At 40.4% G+C, this 20,703-nt stretch overlaps 1 protein-coding gene across 2 annotated transcripts in view; it reads right to left on the reverse strand.

The window, feature by feature from the left end:
* Nucleotides 1-20,703, reverse strand: part of COP1 (COP1 E3 ubiquitin ligase) — a 122,653-nt gene that overhangs the window by 98,885 nt on the left and 3,065 nt on the right. The window contains exons 2-7 of one of the 2 annotated variants that reach the window (XM_064664141.1): nucleotides 16,797-16,856; nucleotides 15,275-15,372; nucleotides 13,914-13,978; nucleotides 11,378-11,497; nucleotides 9,356-9,424; nucleotides 33-92 (exon numbers count right to left, since the gene is read on the reverse strand). In XM_064664141.1, the coding sequence (XP_064520211.1) occupies nucleotides 33-92; nucleotides 9,356-9,424; nucleotides 11,378-11,497; nucleotides 13,914-13,978; nucleotides 15,275-15,372; nucleotides 16,797-16,856 (472 nt within the window). Of the gene's footprint in view, nucleotides 1-32; nucleotides 93-9,355; nucleotides 9,425-11,377; nucleotides 11,498-13,901; nucleotides 13,979-15,274; nucleotides 15,373-16,796; nucleotides 16,857-20,703 lie in introns of both variants that reach the window. The other variant, XM_064664140.1, reaches the window with a different exon arrangement.

The raw sequence follows: 20,703 nt of genomic DNA on the forward strand, positions 1-20,703 counted from the left end.
GCCAGAGTCGGAACAATGTCTGGGCGCCTCACCTCTACTCGTTTAATATCTTCTTCCAGAACACTTAGCTCCTTCTGGATCTGCTCCAATTGCTGTGGATAAGAGAATGGGAGAAGTCTAAATCAATCTCCACTGCACCACCAACAAGATAAATTGCCCTCTTTTCACAGAGGAACCTGAACTATCTTAACAGCGTGGTACACAATTCCAAAGTCACCAGGCAGGAGGCTCAAATGCACAGATTAACATAAGTGTGCACACAAACCACATTCAAGACAAAGCTGTTATTGTGAAACAATGCAAAACAAGAGCATGAGGTACTTTGATGTCAATCACAAAGAGACTCACGTTATTCAAACTCATACCATTATGCTCCTCTAACATCTTTCATGCAAGGTATAATTGGCTCACAAACATCAAGGAGAGACTCCTTGAACTGTCTGGGTTGGAAGAGACCTTAAAGTTCATCAGGTTCCACCCCCATGCCATGGCCAGGAACACCTTCCACCAGATCAGGTTGCTCCAAGCCCCATCCAATCTGGCCTTCAACACTTCCAGGGATGGGGCAGCCACAGCTTCTTTGGGCAACCTGTGCTGGGGCCTCACCACCTCACAGGGAAGAATTTCTTCCTAATACATTATCTAAACCCACCCTCATTCAGTCCCAAACCATTCTTCCTTGTCTTGTCACAATTAGAAAAGAACACCATGAAAGACAGCAATAGTTATCACTTCACCCTTCAACAAAAAATAAAATCTTTTACTAAAAGGTTTTAAGAGTATTTTTCATGCTAGCAGTTAAACTGTCATTTGCCAATTTAAAATTAACGATAAGAATTTTGGATTGGAAAAAACCTATTACGACTAGGAGCAAGATTTGCTCCTGGCACCAATCAAGCACCACATGGCATTTCTTTCAAAGGTGTGATACTTACCTTGGATTACACCATGAACCCCAGTCAATTTGAGGACTATCTCTGAAAGGGTCAGAAGGAGACTTCCCCTCTCAACAGCCCTTTCCCTTCTTTGTGTCACATTTAATATTTGCCAGGTTTTTCAATTACTTTTCAGTCAGTCAGCAACCTGGCTTCACTCACCTCTAACAACCGCGAAGCCACAGACTTGACAAAGATTAACACCTAAGCAAGGACATCATCCGATTTCCAGCCCCAATTCCCACCCTCATTCAGCAGACATTCCCGCCCAATCACTCACAGAGCCCAAACCCAGCCTTGCAAGGCCCAAACAGTCACACTTCTCTAGGTGAGAGCTCCAGGTCTGGACATAAACAGACAAAACTCAGCTCCAGTGCAAGTCTGGTTGGCCAAGACGCACAAGTCTAAATAAATACACGGAGTTCACCTCCATGATGGAAGTTCATCTGACTCAGCTCCCGGTAAAAATTTAGCAACTGGCAATATAGCCTGTGAGCAGAAGCTGTTGCCGAGTTGGGAAGTCCACAGAAAGCTTAACACATTGTGTCCACAACACATTCTCTAAAGGCAAAACAAGTTTTTGTCATTTCAGCTTTACCAGGGAATATCATATTGCCCAAATCCAGTTATGAGTATAGCAAGACATATTAGCCTTAGTGTGACATATCTGGCAAGCTACTCCCAAAGACTTATTCACTAAAGTGCTTAAACTTGGTCCTTTAAGTTTTTAAGAAGGTTTTGCTTAAACAAAAACCACAACTTACAGCCCTCCTATTGTACAGCATTCCAAATACATGTATGCTCTGTATTAGATAATCCACCACTTCAGTTTTCCTTTTAAACACTAACCAAAGGTTCTGTCCCTGAACACAGGACAAGAAAGGACTGCTGGGTCCACATCTATATCTATTTCTACTATGGCTTCTTCTTCCTTGGAATGAGATGACACTATAAATATATCCTAATCTCTCTCTACTCTGGTGGTTTCAGTTTATGTTTAATTTGAGGCACAGACAGCAGAAGTTTAATGGTTTAGAACTACACTGCCACAGATAATTTACAAACCACTACACCATAACAGATAATTCCATTTTCACTTGTGAAACCTACAGCAAGAATAGCAGGTGGTGTTATAGCTCCAAGATTAGTGGTAAAGTTAAGTGACACTTGCACAGCACGGGTCCTGCCTGAACTCAACTCTAGCAAATACCATTAGTCCCCCACTTTCAAAAACCCCATTTAAAAAGAAGTTACAAAACCACTTACAAGTTCCAAAATTACAGTGAGGAAAACAGCTATTCTACAATGTACTGGCTCAGAGCCAAATTGGACATCTGAAAAATAATTGATGCTTGTTGCCATCACATAAACAGGAGACTTTTTATGGGAACAAGAGCAGAGACCTTTTATTGGCCAGCTTTTATTAACTATTGCACATGGCCAAGAGTACGAGATCTGGGATTTTATTCACCAATTCTTCCTTCTAGTCACAACCTACTGTAAACTTACCTGACAGCAGCAAGTCTAAAAAGCAGGCAAGTGTGTTTCGTGCTTATTTTAGGAGAAGTCTTCTCATGCCTTCAGCATCCAATGAGTTAATAATGGCCACACTGAGACCTTCCTTTTTTTGGTGTGCTGGCTCAAGCGTTTTAATCTATCAAAGACCTTAAATCAGTCCACATTCATTCCAATTAAACTTTGAAAAATGAGACTACTGATTTATAATTGCCAGCCTTTGAGGGACATTTAAGGAAAGCTAAATGATTTAGAGTCCTTGCAGGATATCCAGATTTAAGGGCCTTAATTTGATTTTCACTATGTTGGGCACAGAAAGTAAGCCAAGTCCTGTCCCAGTGATAGGCAGATTCACGCCTGTCAAACTTTGGATTAAGTCAGCAAAAGCACTTAGAATGACCACTGAAATTAATGCTAAAAGAGAAGTACATTCTATAAACTCTCTTCTCAGACACAGATGCTTTCCCAGAACTGAAAAGGTCAACGTGGACAAAGAGAAGGTTTTAATTCAGTGGTTAAACCTCATAATTTCAACTCCACTGAATGAACTAAAATAAGAAGGTGTATAACACTCTGGTCCCATGTTACACACAAGCAAATATACACAAAAGAAAAGCTATGACCTCAAAATAGCCTCTATTTCTTATAATCTCTGGAAAAGGGATTTCAGATGTTTAAGTCAAGAATCCACCAAGGACTTACACAATGTTAAGCACCAGGTCAAGGTGAGTTTGTTTTTGGCTGGCTATCTACTAACAAGTGCAGCTGGGCACAGCACTGAGGTTTCATCCTTGAGCTTCCTGTTTTTCCTGGAGCAAGGGCCCCTCGGGAAGCAGCAACTTCCTCCTTTGTGTTTGTACAGCACAGACAACAAGCAGTCTTCACTGGGCCTCCTGGTGCCAGTTCTAAGTGTTTGCAAAAATCTACAAGCTCAGCAGAGCCTCCCAGTGCCACAGAGACAGGCTAGAAAAATGCACAAGGAGCCACATACTCTTTGACCAACTGTCTTTGTAATTCCAGAAAAGGCACAAGGAAAGAACAGCAAAAGTTATTTCCTGCAGAAATGATGCCAGGAACACTAACTACTCGAACAAGCTGCTGAACAGAGCTCACAAGAGGCAAACAGAGCATCTGGATTCACACTTTTGGAAGCTCACAGGTCACATTATGGTCCAGTCACACACCTTTCAAGGCTCTGATCCACACTTCTCATGCATTCGTGACAATATACACACAGATTCAAACAGATGAGACTATTACCAGAGGGAGCATCGTTTTCCCAGACATAGAAAGCCATTGTACCAACCAGGACAGGGGAAAAAGTATCACCTGTCCACATGAGAAGGATAAATCAGGTAGTCTTTTCAGATAAACCTTTCATCTTATCCCATAGCTTCATCCATCCAACACTGGACACTTCCTAATTCTTGTTCTTCCACCAACTACTGCTCTAACAAACTTGACTGTCCACTTCATTATCAACAGTTGAACTTCCCCTAAAGGCACCAAGTGACATTAATTTCTCCTGTAGAATTCCATACCTCAATGACAACTGCACAGTAAGATCAGTTTCTCTCTAAGTCTTGTCTGTCTCTGTGTTTTCTTTCCATTATTGCTTCGGATACAGAACCTGTTACACAGGGCAGCTATGGTAAGGAGGTCATTTACAGGTTTTAGAGAAATTTTAGTCTTTAAATTTAATTGCAAATCTCATTTATTTTGACATAACACCTCACTGCTACAAAGTCTTTGCACAAGTCAAAGGAGATGCAGTGTTTCTCTTGCTATGAAGACAAGAACACCTGAGCCTCCACAACGTACTTTCATTAGTGAAATGTGGCATCCAAGCCTCTCAGACACATGGACAGTCCATCTATAACACATTTATCTGCATGGAATATTTCTCTCTGATCAATACTTCCTCCGAATGGTGTTTCCTCATAACTGGGGAAGGCTTGAGAACAAAATCCTGGTTGAGTCGTCTAACACGCAGAATTTCCCAGGACAGGAGGAAGGAATTGCCTGCCTGATAAAATATATGTTTCACATCTTCAATTTTTCTCTCCCTCATTTAAATCCTACAGTTTGGAGGGATTATGCTTTGAAGGCTTAGTGATAGGGTCTGATAGCCAAGTGTCACGAGAGAAAGACATCTGAGGCAAGGAACAAAGCTGCCTAAACAATTAGATTAATTGCCTTGGAGTCTAATACACCACTGTAGGTGCTACTTAGCTCCTAGTTCTAAGCTGCCCCTTATTCTTTGCAAGACCTCTCTACTGCAGCAAGGAGAATCAGCTATTATATGCTGATATCAATATGATAATCTCCAGCTTGCTCACACACTCGCTGTATCCTTGGGCTTATTATCACTGCAGTCAGAGCTCACGTCTCTCATTCAGTAGCTTAGAAATGCAAATAGATTTAAAATACCAGTTATTTAAGTGCAATGGATAGGAAAGAGATTACTATAGCTATAAATTCTCCTCAGCAGTCCTAGGATGTAATCAAGACTATATGACAACATAAGAGCATGACTGATTTCTGCTTCTGTCACCTCCTCTTGCTTACTCATTAGTTCATCCATGTGTGTATGCGCAGAACACAAGTCTTGACAGGTGGAGTGATTAACACAAGGTAATGACATCCCTGGAGGATTCATGCTTATAATTCCCTGCAATTATCCCACAATAACTAATAACTCCTCTTATTTTTAGTATTTAACATGCTCACAATGTGGAGTAAGCGAAGACAGCTGGAGATACACATGCATTTGAGGCTGAAAGGTACAATGATGATACTGAAATGCTAAGCAGGCACTCAGTGCCACAAACCTGAGACATTTCGGGATTATTTCTTTGTCCCAGGATGTTTACCAGCCTAAAAAACAGTCCCTGTGCATTAGCAGACATGAAAGAGGTCTTGTTTGTTAGACGTGAGAGACTTAATGTCACATTATTAGAAAGAAAAAGCCCACAGAACATAAAAATGAAGTGACAGGTGCCAAGACAAACATGAGTGCACCCAGGGAATAGCACCTGTATGTTGTAGAACTTGACTTGTGATCCTAATCATTAAGCTCAGTATTCTCCTTCAGAAGGCAGTGGTGTTACTTGACAGAAATGCCATCAGGTAGCTGAGCTAACAATGTTTTAGGACAAATCATCTATATGATATATATGGTGGTGTCTAACTCCATTTGGTAACATTCAAATCCTGACAAGACAATTAGTAAGGCCTCTTTGTAAAGTGATGAATATAAAACTGGGGAGAATTAACTGATACAATCAGCTCTCTCACAAAGTGTTAGAGAGATGAAAGAACATGTGAACATTTAAAATTAACAAAGTTAAATCTGCAAAAGCATTTGTCAATCAATCAATGGCCAGTCTTCGCGAGCGAAGATTTTGGGAAAGGTCATTAACCCTTCCAGCCTGCGCAGTGGATTTTTTAGGTGAGACACAGCGTGCGCTGAACTGAGCCCACCCTTTAGTCCTGAGGTTCATCTGCCGGGGCCGAGCAAAGCTTGGACAGTGGCAGTGAGGTCCCCAGGATGTAGGTTTGTTTAGAGTGACCTTCTCTTAGGTGTGCAACACAGTTAAAGCTCCTTCATGAAAACATGAATTTTAAAAAGTCACAGGTCGTTGCATTTGGTTTCCCTGGAAAATAGGAACAAAAAACCCCCAGAAGTCAATATTTCATTATTGAAACTTGACCTTCCAGACTTTTTGAATCCAAAAAAATGGAGAGTGTGCATTCAATTAACTGTGCACACATATGGAAAGGCACTCAGCCATGCTAAGTTTCCCTTAGAGACTACCAACTGTTGTGGATGATCAATACATTTCTCCCCTCCAAAACTATCTGTTATTTTGTTGAAAAAGTATTTTCAAGCTTTAGTCATTTGTTTTCAATCTTTTTCAAAGTAAGATATTTTTTTTTCTATTACTATTGCCAGGGATTTGGGTTTTTTTGCCACATTGCCCTAGGTGAAAACGAAAACAAAATACAATATATGAACTTAAAAAGAAAAAGGACTTGCAAAAACACCTTTGTGTAAAAAACCATGCAGTAAATTTCAGCTTGAAAGATCAATGTTTTGGAAAGTTATGAACAGATCAAAACAGGATTTCTAATAGAAACTCCTGCAGGTGCTGAACCTCACATTTATCTTCTAGAGAAATTATGAAAGTGGAACAAAGAGGCATTTGTCAAAATACTTGACTACACCAATATTCTGAATTTTGAAGTACAAGTCTATAAAGATAGTTTTCTTCTAGATATAACCCCCTTCCAATATGTTCAGAACTCACCATTTTATGAATGCAGGAGAAAAAAAATACATAACTTATGAGTGAAGTAAGCCAGGAGGGTTACAGGTGGTTAATCATCTGCTCTGAACATGTTGTGATATATTACACAGGTACACTACCTCTGGGGCAATATCTGTATTAACTTACAAAGTACCCAAGTCCCTATGTAAGAACTTGCAGTATGTAGTAAATAAAACCTGTTAATAAAATCTTGCAATAAATAATCTTCCAAGAGGCATATTAGGAAGCAAAATTACCAATGTTCCTTTAAACACTTAAGCTAAAAATTAGAAACAAGCACCCTATGTAATGCTTAGAATCTTTTTTATTTATTAAGAACTTATCATTACAGCTATGGCTTGCTGAAAGTGCAATTATTCTGCAGTCATCTTTAATAAAACTAGGCCTGAATTAGGAAAGGGGAAAAAGTACTGTTCCTCCCCATAGCAAAGCCTGCTTGTATGACTCACAACAATGTGCAGCACATTGAAGTGTTTCAGGGTCCTCACAGGTTCCTTGAGTTTCATCCTCATTTCTTAAACAGTCACCTCTTACAGCATCAAAACAAACCACAGTGAATTTAGAAGCTTTGATAACCTCTCTGTGCTTTGTTGCATTAATGAGGTCACTTAACTCCCCCTTCTCACCCTCCGAACCACCATCTTAGGCTTTCTGAGGTCTGGATACATCAACACTGGCATAACCCAAATAGTAACTCCTCTATTATCCCCACAAAATTCCCTCTAGAAAGGAGTACTTGCCACAGACTCCACCAGCTCCAGGGAAGACCTGGATGCTTACCAAAAGGGAAACATCAACTGGCTTAATTTACCTTATGGGTAAAATGACTGCCCGAGATAGTTTTACATACCAAAATCTATCCTACTGACTGGTCTGTGTTTTCCATGGATCTTCCCACTGGTTTTTATCTTTCTTACCCTTATCAAGCAAAAAGAAAGACTGCTAGCAGCAAGTCTGACAAGTCCTCATTTCCCTCAAAATAAGTGGCAAGGCCAGGCACTGAGCACTATGGCAAGGACAGAAGTGACAGGCCTGCACAGAAGTCTTTTGAGATGTGACAGTCTGCATTTCATGTAGGAATATAAAGGGGGGTAAGAAATAACATCAGAGCAAGTCTTGGCAGCAGAGGGAACACATAAGCAGGGACAGAGAGGATCTGAAATGAGCTATATATCCCAATTGCTTTCAGGATGTTCCAAAGGCTGTATTCAGAGGATTTGCGGCCAAAATTAAGTTTCCTTAGTCTTAAAAGGAGATGTTATCCTTGTACATTATTACTAGAGCCAAAGGTAGATGCAGATAAGATGGGAAAGGTTTCCCAGGTGCAAGTCACAGAATCAAGGTTCAAAGAGACCTTCATCCAGTTTAACAACCAACAGGCACCACCACAATCACACCTAAACAATATTCCCAAGGGCCACATCCAGATGCCTCTTGGACACTTCCAGGGACTGTGACTCCATCACCTCTCTGGGCAACTTATTCCAGTGCCTGAACACTCTTTCAGCACAGAAAATTTTTTCTAATATCAACTTAAGGCCATTTCCTCTCGTCCTTTCACTTGAGATGTGGCAGAAGAGCCCGACTCCCACCTGGCTACAACCTCCTCTCAGGGAGTTGTAGAGAGCAATGAGGTCCCCCAAGCCTCCCCCTCTCCAGGCTGAACACCCCCAGCTCCCTCAGACTTGCTCCTCATCAGACTTGTGCTCCAGACCCTTCCCCAGCTCCACTGCCCTTCTTTGGACTTTCCACTACCCTTGTTGTTTTTGACCATGAATATCTGTTGGTGCATTGACAACTTAACTTGCTTTGGAATCGCTCCATAACCAGACCCTTAATCCATTCTGGACAAGGCTTCTTATACCCATCACCTTTACCTGGTTTCAAGTTTGACCTTAAAACAGTCACGCTGTTGGGTCTTATGTTCTTCACATCTCTTTTAGAAATCATGGCCTCCAAGAGAGCTTGTCCTTCTGCTGTTTTCATGATCATTTTTCTAGGTTTCTGGGATATTTCTGGTATTATAGTTTACATACTGCATGACATTATGAAAGATAAGTCCCAAACCATGAAAGACTGTCTATGTGATTATAAAACCCTCTCGTATTTCTTGAGACACTCGTTTTAGGACAAATGAGGAAAAAACGAAGAATATTCATTCTTTTACATCACCACATTAGTCATGGCATTTGATACACTAAAGGAAAAAACTTGACAACAATTTCACTCCTTCCCCATCTTTCCATTTTCCCAGAAAAAAAAAAAAAACACTAAAAATCAAGTCTAAAAACCTCGTTTCAAGAACTTGACGTAAATTTACACCAAGGAATCACTATCTCCCCACATGCTTCACCAGTGTGAGACAAAAAGGCAAGTGATTAAAAATTGAAGCTGTCACACGTAAAGAGATTAATTTTCCTTCCTACCCATGTGTCCTCTGCCTGAGATTTCCCCAAACACGCCTCGAGTTTTTCTTTGCAGAGATAATGGCAGGCTAACATATCACTTCAATAGAAATGCCCTGGGAGAGAGCAGCAGACACCATCTCACCCACTGAAGCACAAAACAAGTTACCTCTCGTTTGTTTCTCCTGGCAACTTTGAGAAATTCCATAAGGATCTGCAATTGGGCAGCATGGGATTCCTGCAACACAATATGGTAAGAGAAAAAACACTCATTTTATACACGGCAATCCACACTTAGCACTGAAACAGCTCCCATTTAGAGGTTAAAAAGAGAAAAATAGCTTAAGGCAGTTTAAGAAAATGGTAGTTTTGCTTTGCCTCACAAGTTTTAAGGTTTTGTTTGCCTCACCACAACAGTTCTTATTTGTGCATCACTAATGACTTACTAATAAGTCAAAATGCTTTTCTTTTTCTTTGGCTACTGCACCTGAAATTGATTTTGGAATACACGTTCCTCACAGACTCATCTGCTACCCTGGAAGATCATTAGCATCTACTTCATGATTAACATACTAAAGCATGAAGTGTTTATATTAAAAAAAAAACAAACATCTGCTTCAAAACTAACATTTGTGTTTATGTAGAAATCACTGCTGAAGATTTCTCCAGAGGGGAAGACAACAATGAAATCACTGATAAAGCTAAAACATCCCTTTGCAGTCTTTCCATAACAGGTAATTTACCTCAACCATCAGTTTAATATTTTCGCCCAAGTGGACCAAAAACTGGACATGGAAAGATAAGAGAAGCACAAAAGGAAAAAACCCAAACCCTATATTCCAACATTAATATAGCCCTAATTCTATCCCAGCATTCTGAGACTTATTTTCACAACCTACCAAAATATTTGTTAATTAAAGGACTGTGAAAATAACACTCAAAAAGGATCAAGGCATAGGAGCACACAGAATCCATTAAAGGCAGTGATGACAGGACAAGGGAAGAGATTAGGATGTCAGACTACTACTATTCTGGGATTATTTTCTTCCTCCCCATCCCTGTGACAACAGTGAGTGAAGAAAGCAAAACTAGCAAGGAAAAATGTTTTTAAATTGCTCTGTAAGTCAGTTTTGGGGGGGGGTTAGGCTTAGTATCCTTAAAAGATATTTGTGCTCAGAAGCACCCAGACACTCAGTCCTGTGCCTTCTTTGCTTTGGATTTGTCACAAATGACAAAAAGGTTTGAAGGGGAAAAAAAGAGGTTTTACTCTTTTTCCCCACCATACCTTCAGGGAACCACAACAAAAAAATAATGTACAAGTCCCCTTGCAATAAGGTAATATAAGAGTTTTGCTAGTAGCCAGTAAACATTTTGGGTTCCTTTCCTTCCATCAAAACCACAAGCTGTGTAAATATTGATTCTGAAAGCGTAAATAAATTAAACTACTCCAAATACAACTCTCCCTTACCTGTTTTAAAGCACCATCAAAATCTAAGCTCCTACTCAAACTCCACTGGGCCAAATTCTGTAATAATTCAGTTTAATTTAGAAGGTCTGGCTCTTATAACTGGAAAATGGTCACTTGAAACCAAAAGCCAAATACATGAGAACTGCCCAAACCAACCACATTTCAGTTAAATCATAGGAACAGCTTACTTCACATTGTATAAATCTTCAAACCAGCCTCATGAACAAAGCACTTAAAACTTTTCTTTCAAGCATTAAATACTAAAAAAGTCTTCAGGAAAGGCTGTCATTCAGATTCTATCAGTTCCAGAAAGAAACTACAAGCTGTTATCTTTTTCATATGCTCATTGAGTTTATTCCTTAATCTATATTCTGGATTTCTTCATGCTTATTGCTAAGAAAGATCTGACATTTACTTGTGCAAAACTCAATTAGTAAATCTCTTCACGTGCATTTCTCTGTTCTGTGGGCCACTTTCTCTTATCCTTTCCCATTTTCCCTGCTTGTTTATATAACCCTGCCAGCAACATTATAAGCAAGTTTTGGGCATCACAGCTCAAAAGTTTATTCACTACAAAGGTCAGCAAAATGGCCAACTTTTAAACGCCAAAACACACGAGAAAATGCTGAGCAATTAATTCAGCAGTAGGATCTTACTTCAAGGAATGAAAACAAAAAATTTCCAAATAGACAAGTGTTCATTTAAATAAGAGAAACTTCTTACTGCTTCCAACTGCTTCTTCTTTTGCACCAGCAGCTCCAGCATCAGGTTGACATTGGCCAAGTCAAGATTGTCTTGATCTGTTCCCAACAAATCTTGAATTATCTGCCACCTGTGGCCATTCTAGAAAGAGAACAAGAGATGTTGGAGAGGGTGAGGCCAAGCCATACAGGGCTGTACCCAGCAACAGATATTAAAAGCAACACTGCAATATTTCATTCCTCTGCAAAAGTGCAAAACAGTTTTCAGGTATACCAATTCCCTCATGTACAGGATATAGCTCCTCTGTCCTACTGTGCAACTGCTTATCTTATTTGGAATATATTTGTGCTTTATGAAAGCACAGCTACTGCTGCTGGGAAAAGATTATTTCACAGCCACAGTTTTATCTGATTTGTGCCCCAGTTTCTGAGGACAGATTTCTATAGGGAGAAAGAAAAAAACCACCACATTTATCCAAGCTTAGTTGGATTACATCTGAAATACTGTTCGGTGGCAATACCTTTTAATTTTAATTTTTTTTTTAACCTTAGTAATAGGTAAAGCCCTCATGCTAAATTCAAATCAAAGAAGGTAGTATCAGCTTACTTTCTCTACTCTCATGTCCCACACTGCGTAATACGTAATACGTAAGAGTATTTTCATGGGAAAGGTGAAAGCTGAGAAGAAGATGGAGCTCATCAGGGTGATCTTCTCATTTAAACTGCTAGAGCTGAGGAGGACTTCTCAGAGAGCCAAAACACTACCATGCAGCCCATTCTTCCCTACAGGCTGTTTTCTCCTTGACAACAGAGTAGTGAAATGGTTTTCCTGTTGCACAGGAAAACCTGAATAATAATAAGTTAATGCTAATACAGCCTTTCATCAAAAAGCCCCAGGACCCAACAGATGTAACTTCAGGTCTTTAGACCTTCTAAGAAACAAAGCTGAACTAAAAAATCCTGACCTATAAAAGCTGTGACGCTAAATCAAGATATTTAATTTTGCGAAAAGTAGAAATGCCATCTAGCCTAAATCAGCTATTTTCTCAGAGGCTGTAGCCTATTTTTATTGACTAGATGTAGAAAAATAAAACTTGTAAAAAGCTGTATGTTCTATATGGACATTATGTAACTTTCAACAGAACATATGGAAACTACTCAGGCAAAAAACTCAATTTCAGTCTAGAACAACTGACAAAACCCCATGATTTTTATGTGAGTGAACAAGATTTGAGACAAATTTTAACACACCAATGCACTTGTTAATTGTACCACTGCTAAACTACTCAGAAAGCTTCAAAAATGCCTTAACATGATTTCTTCACGAGACCACAACCAAGTAAAGGTGTATTTGCTGCAATGTGTCTTGAATGCCTTTTCTTAATACCAAAAGTAACACCAAGGGGAGAACAGGCACTTTAAGGAGCTGGCACAACACCAATATTCCTCTTTTTAGAGATGTCTATACTTTCTATTTGCAGTCAAAAGGTGGAAGCTAAATTACACACTGTATTGGGCATTAAGTCATAGTAGCTGTCCACTTATTGGTATTTATCTAAAATATCTGCATCTACAGGCTTAGTTCTTAAAGGAACACTGTGAAAAAGAGTAAAACTAATTTCCAAGAAGTTACTGCACATGCCTTCAGGTCAATTGTGTGCACTTCAACATATCTGGTTTATGCATATTTTATATTAAATAAGGTATATGCATATTTTATAATGAATATTAAAACTTACTGTGAGTAAAGCAATGAATCCTTAAAGCACATAACCACTGAAAGCATTGGTTTCTGCAACCCAGCCCCTAAATTAATACCCCTTCAGAGGTTTTTAAAAATGTGATTTTTCATATTACTCTGCAATCTTATTTCTGAATCACAGAAGACAAGGATGCCAGACATAGCAAGACAAATACACAAGTTTCCTGGCTAATGTCTTTTATTCTTTTTGATCCTAATGTACAAAGGCACCCACTGGTGCTATACACGGATCCTCATGAACTGAGAACACACATCATGCCTTGATTCTGTGACATGAAGCAAGTCTAGAAGATATCCAGGCAGTTTTATCCGGGATCTGAGCCACAGCATCAGGCTCCAAATGCATCTTTCTCCCTCTTGTGGTCGGTATTAGCCTTCCTCCAGCCTCCCTGTAGAACACAGCTTCTCACATGTGATCAGACAAGCCCGTGGCACTTCTAATCATTCATTACTCTCACTGTAGCTCTAGTTTTCAATGCTGAATGGAAATGACTGCCTTTAAACAAGTGTGCTTCCAGGGGTAGTTTCCCAGGTTATGTGCAATACATCATATGACTCTTGGCTACGCTAACACAGCTTCCCTCCACACACATTGCTGCGGGGGAAGAACAGGAGTTGTTAACAAGGTTGAAGGGATCTACTGCCACTGATATTGATATTATTCCCCCCTAAAGCAACTCAGAGCATCAGCTCAACAGTGCAATCTCTTTTAATTTAAGCCATGGAACGACAATTGCTGCACAAAACCATTAAGTAAATATAAAGTAAAAAAGTTGGAACATACGGTGCTACTCACTGAATGGTCCAGTTTGAGTCTTTTCTCCTCAGATCTTTGCTTCTGTTTAAGAATAAGTTCATTGACTAAAAAACATAAATAAGACGTCAAAGAGAAGGACTTACATATATGAAAGATTCTACCTCAATGTTTTCAGTTATTAACCCCTCACTCAGATGTTTATCAGTAATTAAAATAGTAGATGCCTCCACTTTTTTCTGACCAATATATTCCTTAATGGTTTTTTGTAATGTATATAAAGATTTTTTAAAAAAAATCATTAACAAATACAAAGCCTACACGCTCCCCAAATTGCTCCAGTTCCTTTTTCTAAGCACCTGTGGTTCTTTTCAACTCCAAGGCAGAAATATATCACAGAAGAGTATGAGAGAGAAAACATTAACTCATTTATTACAGGTCAAAACCAAGCACAGCTGAATAGAACAACTTTTTCCTTGAATTACCATGTGCCTTTTTAAAGACTTTTTGCCTACAATTATATTTTACACCAGTCTAGTGAATTGTGCAAAGAGAAAGATAACTTCAGTCCTCTGCATGCACCTCTACAAGCTCTTCCCCCTACCACACAGACCTCAAACCCCTGAGCACAGGGGTATGGAAACACTCTTTGGCCCAACATGTACTCCAAGACCTGCTTCAGCACCACCTCCAGCACAACATGACTGGGCCTAAATCAGGATGCCCATTTCCGAAGCATTCCTTGGCTACTGGGGTTTTGCATCCATTTCCTATTAAATGGGTGTCTCGGCACATGAAATCAAGATTTGCTTTAACGTGGTATTTCACACTGCAGCATGTTTCCTTTGATCTTGCCTCCACAAAACTGAGTTTTAAACTCTATTTCCACTTAGAAACATTTCCTCCCTCTGTAGGAAGCAATCAGGATTGCATATAGGTATGTGTGTGTACGAGTATCTTCTCTGTATCTAATTTATACATACACCAATCACATGGTCCTCACTACAGCAGCCCAATATCTAATTCAGCCTCCACCCTTTCAGTGTCCATGCTTTGTTAACAGGGCATGTCCTTGATTATTAGGTAAACAAGAGTGCAAGAAACAAAAGTAAAGAAATATTTACATCTCTAGCCATCAGAAAAACATCTTTGTTTTGCTTTTCTTAGCATGAAAACAGCAAATTAGTCTCACTGCTGTAACTCAGCACACAGAACTGCTGTGGGCAGTGCAGTATTAACAATTTATAGTATTAATCTTTTTTTTTTTCCAGAAAAATGTCAACTAACCAAAGGGCTGATGTTCAGGTTTTGTTTTCAACATCCAGAAGCCAGTAATTTACAGGACAAATTTATTACAAGCACCTTAGCAACTAAGATGTTTCTCATGCAAGCTTAGAGCTCACCTAAGAAGTTGGGATAAAGATGATCTATGTTGTCCACCACATAGTTGCATTTGGGACATCTGTTGTTGTCCTCCAAGCTCTGGTGAATACATTTATAGCTGTTTAAAAACACAAATAACAAGAAACAAAAGTGAGCAAACATGAAAGAAAAACACAAGCACAAGGTAAATAACATCAACCTTAGAAAATGTGTACTGTTTGTGTTGCCAGTTCAGCTGTGCTGCCAAGAACCTACAGAGTCAAAATATTAACTCAGAGTGTGCTACAGCAGAAAGACACCAAAGTTTCTTGGCAAATATTACAAAAGGTAGTCAAGTACTTCACTTATTTCCCTGAGGATTGTGGCAACATGGATACTTCAGCCACAATTCCATCTCAAATTCACGCCCCTCTTCCACAGGCGGTGGTAACAAACAGACTCATTATTCACAAACAACTCTTCCAGATTAGCCAAATACTTAGAAAGCAACATTAAAAGCACTTTAGGTAATTGAGCAAAGGAAACATCTTCACCAGCTGGCTGCTTTTCTCACTAACAGTGACTTCAGAGGTCCTCTCTGTTGAGCTATCTGAGAAATAGAGGAAGGACAAGATGCACTTCAGCATCAGGTTTAAAAACCTGCTAGATGTCAACAGCTGATAAGAGACATCAGGTGACAACTTTGCTCCATTCCTTCTAAATAAAGATATTTGAATGTTTCTCATCTTGGACCCCGAAAAAGTCACAGATCACAGGGATAAAGTATTGCCACAGAGGTCACAAAATCAGCTGTTATCTTACCTGTTGCAGGTTAAAACTTTTCTGAAAGTTACCTGAGGCTGCTGCTTGAGGAAGTGCTTTATGCTACTGTAATTTTACTTCTTAAGGTTTATTTCTAGTTAGACGCCATAAGAGTATAACACAGATGGGACATTAAAATATCATAGTTCAACACTGAAACAAATCCCTAGTGGAGAGGAGGAGCAGCAGGTAGTTCCACACCTGCCCCTGGAGGGTTCTTGCACTTCTCCATGAAACATTTGCTCCTCATGGCAGCCAGAGATAACACACTGAAAAATAAGTGGAGCTGGGCCAATTCAATACAACAGGAAAGCCTGAAGCATATCCCCTCTTAGAAAGTTTAAAATAACTACAATGTACAAGCCGCTTCAAACTGCGTATGGTCTTGCACAAAGGCAAGGAGGATCTGCCAACATCATTCCCAACACTCTACAGAGGTGAGACCAAGGGAGGTAAGTTGACAAACTGTTCTGAGTTTGGGTACTGGATGTCGCCAGCAGTTTATGGTCATTTCATTTCTTTACAGAGTAAATATGATGGCACAACATATTTGGGTTTGAACACTTCAGGCTTTTTTTAATCTAATAGGTACCTATCTCTTAAAATTTCATTTCAACCCTTCTTCACTGCAGAGAGAAGACAGAAAAAGAAACTCAGAAGGAAAGAGGTTCACAGCAATATCCATCTGCACGTGCTGTAAGAGATGGACACTTTGTGCAATACACAGAAACCAAATCTTACCAGAAGCTGTGTCCACATTTCGTCATGTAGGCTTCTTCAATCATATCAAAACAGATGGGGCTGAAAATAAAACAAAACAAAAATCACAAAGATGTCTTTTTGTGTTAAAAAAGGAAGGAAAGCATTATTATTTCAAAGCAGCCTCTTAATTATGCTTAGGTAATACTTTCCACACCTAAAATGAAAGGACATAGGAGTGCAACAGCAACCAGGCAGTATAAAAGATCAAAAGGGCAATCAGCAGTTCTTTGAACTCTGAATGATACTGTAGTTTGCTACAATTAGAAACCAGGTAAATGTTCACTCCCCAAGCTTTTAAGAGTTGCAAACTTCCCAAATAGAACCAGAGTACCTCCAACAAGCAAGGTTGAAGAAGAACGTTCTAACCATCTGTACTAGGTCTCAAACAAACCTAAAAACCCCTGACTGCTCGTGAACAGACACAATGTACCTATAAATGACACCCAAATTAGCTTCTCCTTCCTTTTTTCAGCCAATAGCTATCGATAATTTTAAAAAGTGATGCAAAGAGACAGAGCAGATCAGAAATAGCAGTGATGTCACGAGAACAAGGACTAATGAGCGGGCAGAGAAGGTGCAGACGAGGAGGTGCCCCTGCAGAGCACTGTCAGGGCTGAGGCTGCAGGATGAAACCAACGGGCAAGCAGGTGATACAGGGTCAAAGGAGAAGATGGGAAAGGCAGAATGACTCAGTCATCAAAGCACAGCCCTTCTCCAGGAGGGATCACCAAGAACCAAGCAGGGAGCTGAAGAGAAGGATGTGCAACCAAGCAGTGCTCCACAGGAACCCGAGCACGACACAAGAGACAGGAATTCAGGAGATGGGTAGTGGAAGAAAACTGGCTTATTAAATGGCTGTGACATGGTTGAAAGGAAAATGAAACAAATAAAAGCAGAGGAGCGCTGCATCCTAATTCCAGTGACTCCTACGGCTGTTCTCCCTGATGGCTGGAAAGATGCTGTCACAGACATCCTCATCTCCAGGTCTTGGCCAGCCATCCAGCGAGATGCCATGGACAGCAACGCATACAACACACTGATCAGCTGTGTCACAAGCTTTACCTTGCTTTCAAGCCATTATAGAGACACAAATAATCTCCTCTCACTCCCACAAGTCCACACCAATCTCGGTTCAGAGAGGTTTTCACCAGCATTTCCTCCTCCCACGTTCTGCCAATGAGGCAGTTCCCACCGAATGAGCTGTTAATAAACTGTTAACAACTCAGGCAAAGCACGAATCTTTTTGCATCCAAAATAAAAAGCCCAGATCAGACTGAAATAAGCAATGCTTTTTTCTCAGGTACTCAGTTTCCCCACTTGTTACCCTATTAGGAAACAAATGTTACAAAAATAGGAGGGAGGAAACATCTCTTAAATACTTATTAAGCCCATAGAGGGGAAGCTGTGACCGCCACCAGTGCAACCCCCTCTGAATCACCGAGTTGGAAAACACAGGTGCCCTCAAGGGTTTGTCCAGAGAGTCCATCAAATCACCTGTTGGGTAAAGGCAAACGAATCAAACCAGAATACTACTCTCTATACCAAAAAACAGCCTCAAAAATAATTAACACACACCTGTCCCTCTTCCACTTTGACAGAACCTTTTCTGCAATCACTTGTCTGGTCGGGAGTTCATGTCACTGTTTCCAAGTTAGAAGCTATTTAGTTTCAAGGCATTGTTTAATCAGCATAAATTATGACCAAATTTAGCCAACAAGGGTGGATTAATAGAAGGAGAATTAGGCATCTTTGTATTCTATTAGCTGGCCTTTAAAAGAGAAAGTCAAAGACTTATGGTTATATGAATGTCTGAGGGTGGTTTCTCCCCACTGGTGATGAACTGCTTAACTTCTTCACCTTCTTCTAGTCATGCTGTATAACTTATGTGTACATTATGTGTCATGCTAGAAAGTGCTATTCCCCATAGGGCCAGATGTGTTCCTTCCAGCACACTCCTAATGTCCTGCAGTAATTAACAAGGCTCTAATGCTCCTTTGTCTGCAGTAGAACATAATAAATTAGAGGTAAAATAGGAAGATTACCTCCTAACACGACAGTCACCCAAGATCACTGTTCCCAAACTTATTCTTCATACCAGCTTGATTGGAGAAGTGACAGAGCCAAAACAGCTGAGAAAAAGCAATCAGAGCCAGCAAATGTAGCTATTCAGTACCAGGGTCATCGTTAAGGGAGCCTGAAGTTTCCATTAAGAACTGTTTTCCCCGAAATGCTCACTGATTTACAAGTAAAAACAAGATTGATGTCTTTTAATACTTACTGAAGCCAAGCTCGCTGCAACACATGAAAGTTGTTATGCACCAGTTGTTTGAAGTTAATCTAACACAGGGGGAAGGTTAAGAAAGCAGTGGAGTGATGGGGACTGGAGACAGACTACAGTTTGTGGTATACACTGAAACAGGGAAGCAGAAGTATGGCGAAATCAAGGCTTCTCTGCATGAGATTTTCTTATTCTCTACCTGTCTTAAGCAGCAGAGCCAGGTTAAAAGGACATGGGTGACTTCAGCAAGTCAAAAATGCCACTGACCTCTAGGAAATAGGGCATCAGTATCCCATAAATAGGTTTCTATCCAGCACTGCAAAGGCTGACCTACCTCTGCAGGGTAGACCTCTTAAACATTTTAAAAATCATTTTAACCAAGTTCGTGGCTCTAAGTTCTGCCAGCTGTTTTCCAGGCACCTCTCAAGAGTGCTGCTGTCACGCTGCTGCTACTGGAACACCTGGCTGAAGTGGTCACTGTACAGTTTTAACACATTTCAACAGCAAATAAGAGCCATTACAGTGTCTCCCTCCTATTCAGCTCCTCTATGCTCTAAGCAGAGAGCAGGACTTGCTGCAGGCTCTGTCCTTCCGGTGGGAGGTGTCCAGTTAGAGATCACTGCCATTAGAATCTACTCAGTATGAAGCTCCAATTTAAACAACAGAGAGTGAGACCATCCTTGCACATGGTATGCAGACAGCTCGCTGTGCTTTCAGTCTGTGACCTTCAAGGGCAGCTTGCAGTATATTCCTTACTAAGAGGGTTTGTCGGATCACAAACGTGGGAACAACCACACTCAGCCCATGCCTGGATTAACAGGTAACCACCTGAGGAATGAACTGGTTTTAAAAACCCATGAACCTGCAAGCTGTGAGCCTTTCTCACAGCTGTGTTGGGTGTACCTCTCCAGGTCAGAAAGGAACACCCCCTCTTCCATATGTTCTTATTTGTGCCAGGGTCAGTGACAAGCACTGGGATGAAGCAGCCACCAAAGAGACAGGTAAGATCCACTTCATCCAGGGAGCAAAGCAGATTGTAACTGGTTTTAAACTCAACCACTAATTGGGAGGGGTAATATAAGGCCCGGGAAAAGTAAGCCTTATAAGTTACATCACTGGACAGGAGGAAATCCTCTGATTAGAGGATTCCCCTTCAGATACTCTATGGGCAAGAGGAAAGACACCTGGCTACACCAACAGCACAAAATACCTTTAAACTCAACATCCTGCACAAAGAGAAACAAAGTTCTCCCTTTTTTAATAAAGTAGTGCTGTAAGTCAGACCTATTTGCTCTCCTGACTGGAGTTACACATTTCCAGGCAGAAGCTGATACACACCACAAAGAGGACACACTTGCAAGCTCCTGAGCATACACTTGCTAAACATTTCACAACCCAGAGTGGCAACACATGCCAACGTTTACCTTAAGGCCCTGGCCTCCTGTTGTCAAGACAGCACTTTCAGGAGACAGGCAGGGAAGTCCCACCCATTAACACTATTTAGGGAATTTTCACTTGCACCTTGATGTTCAAAACTCACCCAAACTTCTTTACTCTTTCCCACCTTCCATCTGGTACAGGCAGAATCTACAACTGAGTTTAGAGCTG

The sequence above is a fragment of the Pseudopipra pipra genome, chromosome 9 (genome assembly GCF_036250125.1).
Source record: "Pseudopipra pipra isolate bDixPip1 chromosome 9, bDixPip1.hap1, whole genome shotgun sequence".
Classification (NCBI taxonomy): Eukaryota; Metazoa; Chordata; class Aves; order Passeriformes; family Pipridae; genus Pseudopipra; species Pseudopipra pipra.